Raw genomic sequence first — 18779 nt, 5'->3', positions numbered from 1 at the left:
CGGCCACAGTTTCCAGAAACAATTTGAAATGTGGACTCGTCAGACCACAGAACACTTTTCCACTTTGCGTCAGTCCATCTTAGATGAGCTCGGGCCCAGCCAAGCCGGCTGATTTTTTTGGGTGTTGTTGATAAATGGCTTTGGCTTTGCATAGTAGTGGTTTAACTTGCACTTACAGATGTAGTGACAAACTGTAGTTACTTACAGTGGTTTTATGAAGTGTTCCTGAGCCCATGTGGTGATATCCTTTACACACTTGATGCAGTACCGCCTGAGGGATCGAAGGTACGTAATATCAGTGATTTCTCCAGATTCTCTGAACCTTTTGACGATATTACCGACCGTAGACGGTGAAATCCCTAAATTCCTTGCAAAAGATCATTGAGAAATGTTGTTCTTAAACTGTTCAACAATTTGCTCACGCATTAGTTGACAAAGTGGTGACCCTCGCCCCATCCTTGTTTGTGAATGACTGAGCATTTCATGGAATCTACTTTTATACCCAATCATGGCACCCACCTGTTCCCAATTAGCCTGTTCACCTGTGGGATGTTCCAAATAAGTGTTTCATGAGCATTCCTTAACTTTCTCAGTCTTTTTTGCCACTGGTGCCAGCTCTTCTTGAAACATGTTGCAGGCATCAAATTCCAAATGAGCTAATATTTGCAAAAAATAACAACGTTTTCCAGTTTGAACATTAAATATCTTGTCTTTGCAGTCTATTCAATTGAATATAAGTTGAAAAGGATTTGCAAATCATTGTATTCTGTTTTTATTTACTATTTACACAACGTGCCAACTTCACTGGTTTTGGGGTTTGTACATACAGAGGAGGGATGTGCCCCGGAGCAGCAGGGTTTTGGTGCTTTGCTCAATGGCATCTTGGCAGTGCTAAAAGCTTTAGAGCCACAGTAGACAACTATATTGGTTGTTAATTTGTTTGGATTTATATTTAGATTCAAATTAGATATTGTCTTTAGAGAACCAACTACCCAGGCAACTTCTAGCTCAACTTAGTTTCACACAATGTCTTATTATTAGACCAGTAATCAGGGGGAGGCAGTCATGCAACCTGTGTAATGTGTTCCATGTCAATGTGTGATGTAATCATTTTGTCTGATCGGACAATAAAATACACTATATTGTTAAAAGTATTGGGCCACCTGCCTTGACTCACATATGAACTTGAAGTGCCATCCCATTCCTAACCCATAGGGTTCAATATGATGTGGGTCCACCTTTTGCAGCTATATTACAGCTTCAACTCTTCTGGGAAGGCTGTCCACAAGGTCGCGGAGTGTGTTTATAGGAATTTTCCACCATTCTTCCGATTGGTGGAGAAGGCCTGGCTCTCAGTCTCCGTTCTAATTCATCCCAAAGGTGTGCTATGGGGTTCATGTCAGGACTCTGTGCAGGCCAGTCAAGTTCATCCACACCAGACTCTGTCATCCATGTCTTTATGGACCTTGCTTTCTGCACTGGTGCACGGTCATGTTGGAAGAGGAAGGTTGGGAGCATGGAATTGTCCAAAAATGTTTTGGTATCCTGGAGCATTCAAAGTTAATTTCACTGGAACTAAGGAGCCAAGCCCAACTCCTGAAAAAAACAACCCCACACCATAATTCCTCCTCCACCAAATTTCACACTCGGCACAATGCAGTCCGAAATGAACTTAGGGGCCAAGCCCAACTCCTTGAGCGGGTCCCTTCCTCTTCCCGCACAAAAAAAGGTCCATAAAGACATGGATGACAGAGTCTGGTGTGGATGAACTTGACTGGCCTGCACAGAGTCCTGACCTGAACCCGATAGAACACCTTTGGGATGAATTAGAACGGAGACTGAGAGCCAGGCTTTTGGAAGAATGGTGGAAAATACCTATAAACACACTCCGCAACCTTGTGGACAGCCTTCCCAGAAGAGTTGAAGCCGTAATAGCTGCAAAAGGTGGACCGGCGTTATATTGAACCCTATGGGTTAGGAATGGGATGGCATTTTAAGTTCATATGTGTGTACTTTTGGCAATATAGTGTACGTAAAAAAAAACAATACCACGTCACTGGATCATTTACTTTGAAATGTGGCTTCACATTTAATCAGTATAACTTGAAAACATACCTAGGAAGGTTCCAGAATGTCGGAAACATTTTTTTGTTGTTTGCCAAACTCTTTTTCTGTTCCATTCTATTTTTATATAGTTTTCAGAAAATCCAATCTAACTTATTTCGAATTTTGTATCAAATTATTGTACTTTACTATGTGGCAAAGGTTTGACTCTCAAGGCAGAGGGAACGGATTACTGGAGAGAAGCTGGTTTGTTTCCGGAGTACTTACAGAGTGCCCTTCAGCAAGGCACCAAACTCCGGAGTCGCCCAGGGCTGACATCTCCCCTTTTCCTAACTGTGCATTGTGCGGTGCAATACATGCAACAAAAATATGCATCAAGGTGAATAAATAAATAGTAAGAAGTCCAATAGCTTCCAATTAGCTTCCAATTAGTCGTACGTTCTCATAGTGAATCCGTGCGTCTACCTGGTGTATTCATACAGAGCAGGTACGATGCTCGAGTACTGTCTCCGTATGGCCAGCAGACTTCCGATGTAACCACACAGGATCAGCAGCTCGCTGCGAGCTCTGCAAACACACATGAGGATCGTGTCAATTCTGACAATGTACGGAAAGTAACCATAAAGTGAGGAAAACAATGAATATTTCCATAACCACAAGGTGTTTACTCTGTGAACTTGGCCATGAGAAGTCGGTCCGTTCGGATATAACTCAGCAAGTCCAGGATTGGACGAACACTGTCCACTGTCCAATCGGATCCACTCATCTGGTCTGGCGGGAATGAGAATAAAACAAGCATGTAATTAATTGTATCAAGTAAGCAGTACTTTCGTAGTGATGCCACGTGCACCTAACAAACGGTATAATTGTAATGTCTGTCAGAATAATTGTTTCTAAGTTATCACCAAACTTTGTGTTGCCACGAGTTCCCAGGGAGAAGACAAAAGCTGTCTTTGATCCTACCAAGAAGAAGGCTTGTAAAAACTCCACTGTGTAGGATGGGTGTCAGGTTCAAACACTGATGACATTTATTAAACAAGACAAGAGGCAAAGAATTAAACAGAGACAGAATTCAAAATTTGGACTCAATATATTGAGGAGAGTCGCCCGGACATTGTATCCTTCTACAAACCCCGTTTCCATATGAGTTGGGAAATTGTGTTAGATGTAAATATAAACGGAATACAATGATTTGCAAATCCTTTTCAACCCATATTCAATTGAATGCACTACAAAGACAACATATTTGATGTTCAAACTCATAAACTTAATTTTTTTTTTGCAAATAATAATTAACTTAGAATTTCATGGCTGCAACACGTGCCAAAGTAGTTGGGAAAGGGCATGTTCACCACTGTGTTACATGGCCTTTCCTTTTAACAACACTCAGTAAACGTTTGGGAACTGAGGAGACACATTTTTGAAGCTTCTCAGGTGGAATTCTTTCCCATTCTTGCTTGATGTACAGCTTAAGTTGTTCAACAGTCCGGGGGTCTCCGTTGTGCTATTTTAGGCTTCATAATGCGCCACACATTTTCAATGGGAGACAGGTCTGGACTACAGGCAGGCCAGTCTAGTACCCGCACTCTTTTACTATGAAGCCACGTTGATGTAACACGTGGCTTGGCATTTTCTTGCTGAAATAAGCAGGGGCGTCCATGGTAACGTTGCTTGGATGGCAACATATGTTGCTCCAAAACCTGTATGTACCTTTCAGCATTAATGGCGCCTTCACAGATGTGTAAGTTACCCATGTCTTGGGCACTAATACACCCCCATACCATCACAGATGCTGGCGTTTCAACTTTGCGCCTATAACAATCCGAATGGTTATTTTCGTCTTTGGTCCGGAAGACACGACGTCCACAGTTTCCAAAAAAAAATTGAAATGTGGACTCGTCAGACCACAGAACACTTTTCCACTTTGTATCAGTCCATCTTAGATGAGCTCAGGCCCAGCGAAGCCGACGGCGTTTCTGGGTGTTGTTGATAAACGGTTTTCGCCTTGCATAGGAGAGTTTTAACTTGCACTTACAGATGTAGCGAACAACTGTAGTTACTGACAGTGGTTTTCTGAAGTGTTCCTGAGCCCATGTGGTGATATCCTTTACACACTGATGTCGCTTGTTGATGCAGTACAGCCTGAGGGATGGAAGGTCACGGGCTTAGCTGCTTACGTGCAGTGATTTCTCCAGATTCTCTGAACCCTTTGATGATATTACGGACCGTAGATGGTGAAATCCCTAAATTCCTTGCGATAGCTGGTTGAGAAAGGTTTTTCTTAAACTGTTCAACAATTTGCTCACGCATTTGTTGACAAAGTGGTGACCCTCGCCCCATCCTTGTTTGTGAATGACTGAGCATTTCATGGAATCTACTTTTATACCCAATCATGGCACCCACCTGTTCCCAATTTGCCTGTTCACCTGTGGGATGTTCCAAATAAGTGTTTGATGAGCATTCCTCAACTTTATCAGTATTTATTGCCACCTTTCCCAACTTCTTTGTCACGTGTTGCTGGCATCAAATTGTAAAGTTAATGATTATTTGCAAAAAAAAAATGTTTATCAGTTTGAACATCAAATATGTTGTCTTTGTAGCATATTCAACTGAATATGAGTTGAAAATGATTTGCAAATCATTGTATTCCGTTTATATTTACATCTAACACAATTTCCCAACTCATATGGAAACGGGGTTTGTACAATCTCCAGCACGCTCTGCCCAAAGATTGCACTCCTCCTTCTTTATTTGACTTTCTCCCCCCACCTGACCACAGCTGCTTCCAGAGGGAAGGGGGTCGTAAACAGCGTTGCCTTTGGTTACCGAACAGTTCAAAAAAAGAGGTCGTAAAATAGTTCAAAAAGAGTTCCATGAAATAGTTCAAAAAGAGTTCGTAAAATAGTTCAAAAAGAGTTCGTCTGGAAATTGGGCAGATCCTTGGTTCTCTCCGCTTTGAAGTCCTTGGGCCAGAACAACATCCTTCTGTTGATTACCATACGTGAGAGAACACAGGAACACCATCTTGCTTCCCCCCCTCCCCTACACAGTGGAGTTTTATGAGCCTTACTCTTGGTAGGTTTCAAAAGACGGCCTTTTGTCTTCTTGTCAGGAACACAACGTAATACAAAGTTTTTGTGATAATTTAGAAACAATTATTCAAACAATGGGAAGCAACATGAAGGTGTTCTGTTTCTTTGATGTATTGTAATCCACAGAAATATTTTGTCTTGACCCGAGAACTACAAAGCGGAGAGGAAACAGGACCAGACTCCCCTCCAGGGACCTTTTCTTTGAACCGTTTAACGACCTTTTCTTTGAACTGTTTTGTGGCCAAAGGCAGCACTTGTTTACGACCCCCTTCCTTTAGAAACAGCTGTTGCCATGTAATCAGGGAAAGTCCAAATAAAAGAGGAGGCGTACAATCTTTCGTCAGAGGGTGGTGGAACTGTGCAAAGAGTACAGTCCAGGCGTTTCTCCTCAATTGAGCCAAATTTTAATTCTGTCTCTGTTTAATTCCTTGCTTCTTGTCTTGTTTAATAGATGTCATCAGTGTTTGAACCTGACAATGTCATTTCTCTCAATGGATTAATGAAGTAATAAATATAGATACAAACATCTGTCTGGACGTGCAAAATAAAAGAAACAAATAGTGATAACACAGGGGTGTCAAACTCATTTTAGATGGGGGGCCACATGGAGAAAAATCTACTCCCAAGTGGGCCGGACTGGTGAAATCACGGCACGATAACTTAAAAATAAAGACAATTTCAGATAGTTTTCTTTGTTTAAAAATAGAACAAGCACATTCTGAAAATGTACAAATCATAATGTTGTTTTTTTTTTTTACACTTACGTGTTGCGGTTAATAGTATTCTATCTTTATTTGTCGTTATTTATATTTTCTGAATACTAATATTCATTACGTGATAATGTTCACCAGTCAACTCATTGGTGTTAATTTTCAATCCATCAAGATAAGAAAATTATATCAAAATCAAATTACAGGATGTTATTTATGTAGTTTGATCATTTTCCTCGACTGGTGCACTAACATGTGGTTTATTAATTTTTTTACATACGTAGCATCATCTACAAAGATACAAAGAATTGCTATTCCGACATATTAAGAACAGCAGTTTATTTCATTCAAAAATTGCGGCTCATTTTTTATACTTAGCAAACTCATCCCGCGGGCCGGATAAAACCTGTTCGCGGGCCTGATCCGGCCCTCGGGCCGTACATTTGACACCCCTGTGTTAGGGAATTTTAAAAATGGATATATCTTTTCTTACACGTTATATAATGTATATGTGGAGGGAGATGTGGCCAGCGCTGCCTGCAGGAGCAAAGGTCACCGCCTCTGTCCATGGTGCTGAGGACAGAGCACCATCAGACGAGGGTGTGGCAGTGCTGACGGCGAGACACAGCTGGCAGGTGATTAGATTTCACAGGTGGTACGTGTTAATCTAATCATCTGTTGTCTTTAACAGTAAGCGGCCGGGAGCAAGAGGGGAGAGAGGATACGGACGTGACTGAAAAGTCACGTTCTGCGGGAGAAAGACTTGGAGAAAATCTATGTACATTAAAAACTTTGCTCAACTTTGCACGCCTGGCTCCTGTGAAGTGTCTGTCAGTGGGACCGCTAGGAAGCGACTTCCACAGTATATTATTCCAAATCTAATCCGTCTTAATCCACATGACAATTTAGACATTTGGTGGGTTTTGTGTCCATCTTCAATAGTCATTTCCTATGCTGTTTTTATTTTTATTTTCTGCTAAAAAATGAAGAGTGCTTTTGATTGCATCCGCAATCATGCCATTGCATCCTTGGATCATGGCAAACATGGCAGAATGAACTGAGCAAGGAGACGTGACTCAGCAGAAAGGACAAACTGCGACAGACGGGGGAATTTCGATGCTGTTCTTAAAGCCAAAGGAGGCCAAATGCAAGAAGTATTGGTCGGAGGAGTCTGACTTGTCCCCAAGTACTTGGTGAGTATGACTCAGTGTGCAGCAGCCGTCACTCATCCCATTCTGCTCCAGTTCGAGGTTGGATCAACTCCAACTTGACCTCAGCATGAGACTGAGGTCAGGTCACCTCTAGATGTCAAATCGTTTCAAGTTCTGGTTCACAGCTTCCCAAAGCTCAGCTCAATCCAGGTCTTGTTCCGGCTCCACAGGACAAACTGTTGCTTTTGGGTGGGTGGTCAGAGCGGGATGGACCCATTGTTATTCAGTCATTGTGTCATGATCCGATGCCCGGATCCTGTTCGGTTTAGTTTTGGACTCCCTCGGTTCCTGTTTTGTGCACCCCTGGGTTTGTTTTGGTTACCATGGGTGCTGATTGATTTCACCTGCCTCTGATTAGTGTTCGGCAGGCTCATCTGCTGCCGGGCACTAATCAGAGAGCTACTTATTCACGTAGCTGCTGAAGTTCTGGCACCACTCGCGTCCACCTTCTCGATGGCCAGTGGCTGTTCCGTGGTCGCCTGCCTCGCCAGCCTTGCCAGCCTCGCCAGCTGCAGCAGCGTTCCACTTGCCGCCGCCACTTGACTTGTCCTCGGTGGATTCTGGGACACTGGGCCTGGCGACCCACCACCAAGTCCCCCCTCCGCCCGCCCATGACTTTGGAACTTTTTCTTAGTTGTATCAGGGGACATCTGTCATGATCCGTTGCCTGGATCCTGTTCTGTTTAGTTTTAGACTCCCTAAGTTCCTGTTTTGTGCACCCCTGGGTTTGTTTTGGTTACCATGGGTGCTGATTGATTTCACCTGCCTCTGATTAGTGTTCGGCAGGCTCACCTGCTACTCACTAGTCAGAGAGCTACTTATTCACGTTGCTGCTGAAATTCTGGCGCCACTCGCGTCCACCTTCTCGACGGCCAGTGGCTGTTCCGTGGTCGCCCGCCTCGCCTGCTGCAGCGGCATTCCACTTGCCGCCGCCACTTGACTTGTCCTCCGTGGATTCTGGGACGCTGGGCCTGGCGACCCACCACCAAGTCCACCCTCCGCCCGCCCATGACTTTTGAACTTTTTCTTAGTTGTATCAGGGGACATCTGGAATCTGTCCTTAAGGACGGGGGGTACTGTCATGATCCGTTGCCCGGATCATGTTCTGTTTAGTTTTGGACACCCTCAGTCCCTGGGTTTGTTTTGTTTACCATGGGTGCTGATTGATTTCACCTGCCTCTAATTAGTGTTCGGCAGGCTCACCTGCTGCCGGGCACTAATCAGAGCGCTACTTATTGACGTTGCTGCTGAAGTTCTGGCGCCACTCGCGTCCACCTTCTTAACGGCCAGTGGCCGTTCCGTGGTCGCCCACCTCGCCTGCTTGACTTGTCCTCTGTGGATTCTGGGACACTGGGCCTAGTCCCACCAATGTGTCCTCGGTCTTCCTCGTGGCCTCATTCATTTGCTCAAATTTGGTAACAAAATTAGCTAGGTCAGTCAGGGTGTGTTTTGAAGGACATGTTGCCACCGAGCGTGCTGGCAGTATAACAACACACCTTTTAGGTAACCATCCGCGGTTAAGGTAAAGAAGCACGTCAGATCAAAATAAATTAGGTAATCAATCTGATCAACGTAATTAATCTGATCAATGCGAAATAATTTAGGATTAGTACAATCCATCCATCCATCCATCTTTTTCCGCTTATCCGAGGTCGGGTCGCTGGGGCAGCAGCCCAAGTAGGGAAGCCCAGACTTCCCTCTCCCCAGCCATTTCGTCTAGCTCCTCCTGGGGGATCCCGAGGCTTTCCCAGGCCAGCTGGGAGACATAGTCTTCCCAGCGTGTCCTGGGTCTTCCCCGTGCCCGAAACACCTCCCTAGGGAGGCGTTCGGGTGGCATCCTGACCAGATACCCGAACCACCTCATCTGGCTCCTCTCCATGTGGAGGAGAAGCGGCTTTACTTTGAGCTCCTCCTGGATGACAGAGCTTCTCACCCTATCTCTAAGGGAGAGCCCCGCCACCCGGTGGAGGAAGCTCATTTCGGCCGCTTGTACCCGTGATCTTGTCCTTTCGGTCATAACCCAAAGCTCATGACCATAGGTTGGAACGTAGATCGACCGGTACATTGAGAGCTTTGCCTTCTGGCTCAGCTCCTTCTTCACCACAACGGATCGATACAGCGTCCGCATTACTGAAGACGCCGCACCGATCCGCCTGTCCATCTCACGATCCACTCTTCCCTCACTCGTGAACAAGACTCTGAGGTACTTGAACTCCTCCACTTGGGGCAGGGTCTCCTCCCCAACCCGGAAATGGCAATCCACCCTTTTCCGGGCGAGAACCATGGACTCGGAGGCGCCGATTCTCAATTAGTACAAATAACGATTAAATATATGGTTGCATTCATATTTTTTGACAGGGGTCAATACCTTTGATATGATCTATCCCCATCTTAAGGGCGTTTTCGGGTTCAGAGGTCAGAAGGTGATATTTAACGGCTGAAAACAGATCTCCATCGCACATGGCTTCCTCTGCCAAGGCTTTACACTCTTCTACTGAGGGAAGACAGCACTGAAATGAGAAAAATCATTTGGTTTTGTTCTTGATATGATGACGTGATGAAGACAAAGGCTTACACATGATTTACTATCATAATTATGATCTAAAGTGGAAATTCCAGAATTCAGTCCGAGGCCGTTTAATCAGCGTCAGTAAGTATTTTTGCAGAATGGATCACTTTTGCAAAATGTATACAAAATTGGCTCATTAAAGGCCTACTGAAAGCCACTACTACCGACCACGCAGTCTGATAGTTTATATATCAATGATGAAATCTTAACATTGCAACACATGCCAATACGGCCGGGTTAGATTAGTAAAGTGCAATTTTAAATTTCGCGCGAAATATCCTGCTGAAAACGTCTCGGTATGATGACGTCACGGATTGTAGAGGACATTTTGGGACAGCATGGTGGTCAGCTATTAAGTAGTCTGTTTTCATCGCAAAATTCCATAGTATTCTGGACATCTGTGTTGGTGAATCTTTTGCAATTTGTTCAATGAACAATGGAGACAGCAAAGAAGGAAGCTGTAGGTGGGAAGCGGTGTATTAGCGGCCGGCTGCAGCAACACAAACACAGCCGATGTTTCATTGTTTACATTCCCGACAGATGACAGTCAAGCTTTACCATTGGCCTGTGGAGAACTGGGACAACAGAGACTCTTACCAGGAGGACTTTGAGTTGGATACGCAGACGCGGTACCGTGAGTACGTACGCAGCTGCGGCTTCCAAACATTTGATCGCTTGCCCGTACGTGCGTGCCGCTATGTGCATGTCACGTACGTAACTTTGGGGAAATATATGTGCTGTATGAACTTTGCGGAGGTGAACGGTACTTTGGGCTGTGGGATTGAGTGTGTTGTGCGGGTGTTTGAGTTGTATTGGCGGGTTATATGGACGGGAGGAGGGAGGTGTTTGTTATGTGGGATTAATTTGTGGCATATTAAATATAAGCCTGGTTGTGTTGTGGCTAATAGAGTATATATATGTCTTGTGTTTATTTACTGTTTTAGTCATTCCCAGCTGAATATCAGGTCCCACCCGCCTCTCATAGCATCTTCCCTATCTGAATCGCTTCCACTGCCCTCTAATCCTTCACTCTCACTTTCCTCATCCACGAATCTTTCATCCTCGCTCAAATTAATGGGGAAATCGTCGCTTTCTCGGTCCGAATCGCTCTCGCTGCTGGTGGCCATGATTGTAAACAATGTGCAGATGTGAGGAGCTCCACAACCTGTGACGTCACGCTACTTCCGGTACAGGCAAGGCTTTTTTATCAGCGAGCAAAAGTTGCGAACTTTATCGTCGATGTTCTCTACTAAATCCTTTCAGCAAAAATATGGCAATATCGCGAAATGATCAAGTATGACACAGAATGGACCTGCTATCCCCGTTTAAATAAGAAAACCGCATTTCAGTAGGCCTTTAACTTGAGGGATAAGAGCGCTCCTTGTCTGCAAATAATAAATGTTTTTGTTTCAATTCAGAAAAATTGCCGCAAAGTGATTTCATTGAGTGATTATTGTCGTACAACGTTGGCCACTCACCCGTTCATGCATTTGGTTGATTTCCGCAGCACTTCCTGTGTAAAATGCACACACCTTAGCCAGTAAAGTATGGTTCTCAGGAATCATTGTGAGTATATCAGCTGAGAGCTCCCTGGATGTGAACACAGCAAAGATAAATCAGTCCGTGAACAATGCCGTATAACCAGTAATATGTAAACGTTCAATGAATCAAATATCTAATTACAAGGGCCTTTAAAGAACTTTGAAGAAACTCAAGGTATTGCGGCTAACGTTAGAGCAAACATACACTATATTGCCCCTTCCTCTTCCAACATGACTGTGCACCAGTGCACAAAGCAAGGTCCATAAAGACATGGATGACAGAGTCTGGTGTGGATGAACTTGACTGGCCTGCACGGAGTCCTGACCTGAACCCCATAGAACACATTTGGGATGAATTAAAACGGAGACTGAGAGCCAGGCCTTTGGAAGAATGGTCGAAAAATTCCTATAAACACACTCCGCAACCTTGTGGACAGCCTTCCCAGAAGAGTTGAAGCTGTAATAGCTGCAAAAGGTGGACCGACATCATGTTGAACCCTATGGGTAAGGGACGGGATGTCACTTCAAGTTCATATGTGAGTCAGGGCAGGTGGCCAAATACTTTTGGCAATATAGTGTATGTATATCAAGTACTGTAATTATCACCACTGATTGGGACGATAACACCATTGACAATTATTTTCAGTAAATAAATGAATAAGTCAAAGTAGATGTTATACATAATTGTAAGGACTGGAGACAAAAAATATTAGGTGGTACCTAGATTTTGATTAGTAATCTGATCCAAAAGGTCCAACAAATAAAATGTTCCTATAAGAAATAATGCAGAACAATTCATTCGTTCCAGACACCCAAAAATAATGTCAAAAAACATTTTATAAAGAAAACCGGATCATACAAAAACTGTATACTCATACTGGGAATATAGATCAACTTTGTCTGGTAAGGACCCTTACCATGTCGACGGGGCCATGTACTTCCTGGCCAGGAGCTCAAGGCAGTAAGCGGTGCTATGATCAGCCGGCGGTCCAAGAACTATACCCATACACGCAGCCAGCTCCAGCTCATTACCCCTGATCAGGCTAGACATGGCCAGCTAAAAACACAAACAACACGGGTGTTGAAGGTCAAACATTGTGGCCCGGCCTCCAAGACGCCAAACAGTCGCCCCACCACGGACCTCAAAACCCTGATATACTGTAGAACAGTAATTCTCAAACTAGTGGTACATAAATAATCACTTAATTAAATATTTAAACACAGTGTTACTGTTCAAACTGGGTGTAATGTAATGTTGTCCTGGTACTAAAATTATTTTGATACTTTTCGGTACTTTTCAATATTTTTCTAAATAAAGGGGACCACAAAAAATGGCATTATTTGCTTTATTTTAACAACGTATCTTAGGGTACATTAAACATATGTTTCTTATTGCAAGTTTGTCCTTAAATAAAATAGTGAACATACAAGGCAACTTGTCTTTTAGTAGTAAGTAAACAAACAAAAGTTCCTAATTTAGTCTGCTGACATATGCAGTAACATATTGTTCCAATTATCATTCTATTATTTAGTCAACATTATTAAGGACAAGTGGTAGAAAATGAATTATTAATCCACTTGTTCATTTGCTGTTAATATCTGCTTACTTTCTCTTTTAACATGTTCTATCTACACTTCTGTTAAAATGCAATAATCACTTACTTTACATACTTTACATTAGTTTTGAATGATACCACAAATTTGGGTGTCAATCCGATACCAAGTAGTTACAGCAGGGGTGTCCAACGTGCGGCCCGGGGGCCACACATTCTGGAAATGCTATTGCAAAAATTAAAAAAAAACATTTAAGAAAGTGGAATGCAGTTGGCACAAAGCTGCCATGCAGGCTGGTTTTTTTTCTTTTGTCTTTCTTCATTTTTCTTTTTTTGCCATTGCTCCAAAAAAAAAAAATACCAAAAAATCAATGTTATAATGAATTATTTTTAATTCTCCAATTACTGTCACTTTAAAACGTTTTGTGTGGAAAAAATATTGCATATATTGTGTGGTTGCCGTATAAAAACATCAAACAAAGCATAAAACAAACCAAAATAATTGTTCAAACGTAAAATTAACAGATATATCTGAAGTTGATCTCGTGTTGAAAGTAAAAAATAAATAAATAAATGTATCATTTTATGAGTGGGGCACCTTTTGGATCCCAAAGATATTTAGTGGGATTTTATTTATCTTTACACTGTGATTACTCAAAAATAATAATGAATCAATGGTGTCCTGCATTATTGATTAACTACTGCATATTTCAGCTTTACTATAAAAAACTGAAATGTTGTCTTTGACAAAAAAAGGCACAAAACCTTTTTTTTTTTTTTTTTTTACTTCATATCAACCTGAAGTTGGTATAGAGATTTACTGTAAGCGTTAAATCAAATCCAAAAAATTATAATTTGACTTATTTTTAACATTTTAATGACTGAGACCCTTCATGGTCCCCGGGAACCCTAAAGGTAAAAAAAATAAAATTAAATCCATATATTTTGTCATGGTTTGAAAATGGAAAATATCAAAATGGCCCCCGCATGCTTTAATTTTTCCATGTGCGGCCCTCAGTGGAAAAAGTTTGGACACCCCTGAGTTACAGGATCATACATTGGTCATATTCAAAGTCCTCATGTGTCCATGGACATACAGTATTTCCTGAGTTTATAAACATAATATACATTATAAAAAAAACAAAGAAAATGTTGTGATGCCAAAATTAATTATAGTAGTATTGACTAGATACACTCTTGTACTTGGTATCATTACAGTGGATGTTAGGTGTAGATCCACCAATGGCGTTTATTTACATTTTGACGCCGGTGAGCTACGGTGTGTAGTGAAGCATGTTTAGCTATTCCTCGTCCTGCAGGGATGATACTTAGCTTAGATTAGTGATTTAGTTTGGGGGCCGGTACTTTTCAGAGGCGGTATAGTACCGAATATGATTAATTAGTATCGCAGTGCTATACTAACATCGGTATACCGTACAACCCTAGTGTAATGTTACAGTGGCCAAAAATATGAAATAGACTTCTACATCTGCCTTGTTTTTCATGAATACTTAGACCTACTGCGCTACTGTATTTGAAATGTTGGTCATTAGTGTCACGGCGCGGGCTCGAACCCGCTTTTCCCCGGCAGCTCTACACAACACTTGGTAACACACACTACAGCTAACCACTCACACAGCCACACACACACACACACACTCTTGGGTTTTGTCACACACACCATTCTATAGTTGTTTGTTAGTATTGTTTTATTATTTTATATATATATATATATATATATATATATATATATTGTCTATATATATATAATAAATCCTAGATCTTTACTTCCCCTTTGTGTCTGTGTCGTCAACTCCCTCCGGTAAACATAACAATTACGGTGGTACTTGGGATAGCCAAGTGTTTTCTTAGGTGGTACGTGTGAGCTAACCACTCACACAGCCACACACACACACACACACACACACTCTTGGGTTTTGTCAGACACACCATTCTATAATTGTTTGTTAGTATTGTTTTATTATTATATATATATATATATATATATATATATATATATATATATATATATATATATATATATATATATATATATATATTGTGTCATGTCTGTGTGATCATGTTTTGTTTTAGTTATGTTCGGTTTTGTTTTTGGACTCTTTGTGCACTCTTGTTTGTTTTGTCACCACAGCGACCATTAGTTTTCATCTGTCCTCATGTCACGCACCTGTCTCACGTTTTGCACTCGCGCACCTGTCACTAATCATGTCACTGTTATTTAAGCCTGTCTTTTTCTGTTGATCGTCCTGGTGACATTATCCTTACTACCTCTGCTCACTTCATGCCATGCTACTTCTGATATTAATGCCTGTTCATAGTTATGCTTCTTGCCATGCCCCATAAGTTTTGTTTTTTCATGTCACTTTTTTATAGTAATAATAAAATATGTCCTTACCTTCACTTTCCTTTGCATTCCGGGAAAACAAAACACCTCATAGACCACGCATTGACATATTGTCTATATATATAATAAATCATAGAGCTTTACTGCCCCCTTGTGTCTGTGTCATCAACTCCCTCCGGTAAATATAACAATTACGGTGGTACTTGGGATAGCCAAGTGTTTTCTTAGGTGGTACATGTGAGCTAACCACTCACACAGCCACACACACACACACACACACACTCTTGGGTTTTGTCACACACACCATTCTATAGTTGTTTGTTAGTATTGTTTTATTATTATATATATATATTGTCTGTATACAGTATATAATAAATCAAAGAGCTTTACTGCCCCCTTGTGTCTGTGTCGTCAACTCCCTCCGGTAAACATAACAATTACGGTGGTACTTGGGATAGCCAAGTGTTTTCTGAGGTGGTAAGTGGTGAATAAAGTTTAAGAACCACTGCTGTGGAACATACAGAATATGACAAATTGTCTTCAACTCACACCAGCCGATTTCTGGAAACATGAAGATAATAGTTTGTCGAAATTGCTAGGTATGCACTTCAAATGTATTACCGTATTAAATGATACGTATGCCCTAATAAGATTTATTTGGAGTCATGGAGCATAGACCAGGGCAGCAAATGAAATGTTCATGTTCAGTCGTTTTAGTAACTACGGTCGTTCACTGAGCTATTTCTTATTTTGATTTGGTTACAGTTTGGATTGTGATACAACCCAAAAATGCACACTTGCACGTACCTTCACGTTATCCACCGCCAGGTGGCAGCATGCAGCCAGGACAGCGCAACCATCTTGGAAATACCATTCAGCCAGCTGTTCGCATACCTTATGGAGGAGACTGGGGTAAAAACATATCTTTGTTTATCTCGATAAACCACATTTGTATCAAATATTAAATGTTTACATACCATTAGTATTCCAAACACTTTTAACAGCTATCACAGTAGAACAAGTGCTTTTTATGTCGCAACACGTTCACTCCACGTTCACAGACTTGACCCAGTTCCAGATTGTAGCTTTAATGGTTTGTGCTTTACCTTTGGTATTGTTGTTTGTTGTCCACATCGTTAATCGTATGGTTGATCGAGGAGGTTTGAGGTGGACGGATGTTTCCCTCGCATGCTCCCTACAATAAAAAAATGTTCAGAAGAGTTATTCCCGAAATACAGTTCTTTTAGTTCAACGTGTACCGTGCGTGCCTCAACTAAGAAGATAGCACACACGTTTAGGTAAATACATACATTTCAATTCTAAAACATATAGTAGGCCACGATTTATAGTCTTGTATTTTTGCCTTTTGAATCGGACTGCGCTACAAGGGGTGGCACTTATTGGACTTCTGTGCTGATTTTTGGTGTTTTTTTGTGAACTTTTGGATATACAGTCATGGTCAAAAGTTTACGAACATCATGTCATGGCTGTCTTGAGTTTCCAATAATTTCTATATCTGTTATTTTTTTGTGATAGAGTGATTGGAGCACATACTTGTTGGTCACAAAAAATATTCCTGAAGTTTGGTTCTTTTATGAATTTATTACGGGTCTACTGAAAATGTGAGCAAAGGTGCTGGGTCAAAAGTATACATACAGCAATGTTCTGGTTGAATTTTTGACCACTCCTCTTGACAAAATTGGTGCAGTTCAGCTAAATGTGTTGGTTTTCTGACATGGACTTGTTTCTTCAGCATTGTCCACACGTTTAAGTCAGGACTTTGGGAAGGACATTCTAAAACTTTAATTCTAGCCGGATTTAGCCATTCCTTTACCACTTTTGATGTGTGTTTGGGGTCATTGTCCTGTTGGAACACCCAACTGCGCCCAAGACCCAACCTCTGGCTGCAGTGCCCTCTGCTGGTTGTTCAGGGGAGTTTGTAGGTCACATTTATTTGGGCATCTGGTTTGTGGGAGGAATGTCTCATCGACACAAAAGCAAAAAAGCGATCCACATATGCAAATTCAATACAAATACAAAATCAAGCATATTTATATTCAAATCTCAAAAATATATTTACAAATACATGTTTATTTATACAAATTCTTGATTTATTTGTATGTCACATTTTTATATTTATACATTTTATTTGTATATATTTTAAAAGCATTAATTTATACAAATTATTTATTTATTTGTATATCACATTTGTATTTGTGTATTTATTAATATATGCATAAGTATTAATATTATATTGATATATATATAAGTTGATGTGAGACAATTCTACTACCATAGTTTTTCCCTTCACCGACAAGCTCTTTACTAATCCTCTCTATCTTGGGGGAAAAAAAAATACTGTACCTGTGCAATGAGTAAAGCTTCAACCAGTTGTCCTCTGCCAGTGAAGAAGGTCACAAGTTTCTTTATATCTGCTGTGGCAATGCAGTATGGGATTGCATCATCGTTATCCTCTGCCATCAGCTGGTCAGCTCTCCTGCATTAAAAGCATAACACACACCTTTATGTTCTCAGTACCGCCGACAGGTTTTTGAGCAATACACATGAATTAAAATGCATAACAAATATTCAGTGACAAACAGCCGGAACAAACAGAGCTTTGCTTGCTATTCTGAAAAATAAAATAATAATAATAATAACAAAATGAATAAGTCTACTGGTCTGTGCTATATATATATATATATATATATATATATATATATATATATATATATATATATATATATATATATATATATATATATATATATATATATATGTTTCATGAGGGGTTTCCCTTAATCATCAGGAGATCTCCTGATGATTGAGGGAAACCCCTCATGAAACAGGCCTGTAGAGATGAAATAGTCTTATGATTTTTCCCACACATACATATTACACTCTACCACGGTATCGAGCACTATTTTTTTGGATAAACTAATTAAGATATATATATATATATATATATATATATATATATATATATATATATATATATATATATATATGTATGTGTGTTTTCACTTGTTTTGTGTGATTGATCAATATAATATTTGCAGATTATACATTGTGGAGGGAGAGTGTGACCAGCGCGCCTACAGTCATGTTGGAAGAGTTCCAGTTCCAGTGAAAGGAACTTTGAATGTTCCAGGATACCAAAACATTTCGGACAATTCCATGCTCCCAACCTTGTGGGAACAGTTTGGTGCGGGCCCCTTCCTCTTCCAACATGACTGTGCACCAGTGCACAAAGCAAGGTCCATAAAGACATGGATGACAGAGTCTGGTGTGGATGAACTTGACTGGCCTGCACAGAGTCCTGACCTGAACCCGATAGAACACATTTGGGATAAATTAAAACGGAGACTGAGAGCCAGGCCTTTGGAAGAACGGTGGAACATTCCTATAAACACACTCCGCAACCTTGTGGACAGCCTTCCCAGAAGAGTTGAAGCTGTAATAGCTGCAAAAGGTGGACCCACATCATATTGAACCCTATGGGTTAGGAATGGGATGGCACTTCAGGTTCATATGTGAGTCAAGGCAGGTGGCCAAATACTTTTGGCAATATAGTGTATCTGCTTGTCACCTTGTCAAGCTGTTAAAATAATCAAATGCACAGGCAATTGTGTAATCATATCATGAAGCGCTTATACATTTATATTTATTTATAT

The 18779-nt window shown here is 41.1% G+C and overlaps 1 protein-coding gene across 6 annotated transcripts in view; it reads right to left on the bottom strand.

The window, feature by feature from the left end:
- Positions 1-18779, bottom strand: part of wdr17 (WD repeat domain 17) — a 93514-nt gene that overhangs the window by 17185 nt on the left and 57550 nt on the right. For 4 of the 6 annotated variants that reach the window (XR_009821882.1, XR_009821883.1, XM_062027184.1 and 1 more), the window contains exons 21-28: positions 17470-17602; positions 16212-16300; positions 15913-16012; positions 12105-12244; positions 11125-11236; positions 9446-9587; positions 2733-2835; positions 2530-2631 (exon numbers count right to left, since the gene is read on the bottom strand). Coding sequence is in view for 2 of the 6 variants with exons in the window: in XM_062027184.1 (XP_061883168.1) it covers positions 2530-2631; positions 2733-2835; positions 9446-9587; positions 11125-11236; positions 12105-12244; positions 15913-16012; positions 16212-16300; positions 17470-17602 (921 nt within the window). In the remaining 4 variants the exon portion in view is untranslated. Of the gene's footprint in view, positions 1-2331; positions 2398-2502; positions 2632-2732; positions 2836-9445; positions 9588-11124; positions 11237-12104; positions 12245-15912; positions 16013-16211; positions 16301-17469; positions 17603-18779 lie in introns of all 6 variants that reach the window. The other 2 variants (XR_009821884.1, XR_009821885.1) reach the window with 2 other exon arrangements.

The sequence above is a fragment of the Entelurus aequoreus genome, linkage group LG18 (assembly GCF_033978785.1).
Source record: "Entelurus aequoreus isolate RoL-2023_Sb linkage group LG18, RoL_Eaeq_v1.1, whole genome shotgun sequence".
Classification (NCBI taxonomy): domain Eukaryota; kingdom Metazoa; phylum Chordata; class Actinopteri; order Syngnathiformes; family Syngnathidae; genus Entelurus; species Entelurus aequoreus.
This window is presented reverse-complemented; position numbering and strand designations above follow the sequence as displayed.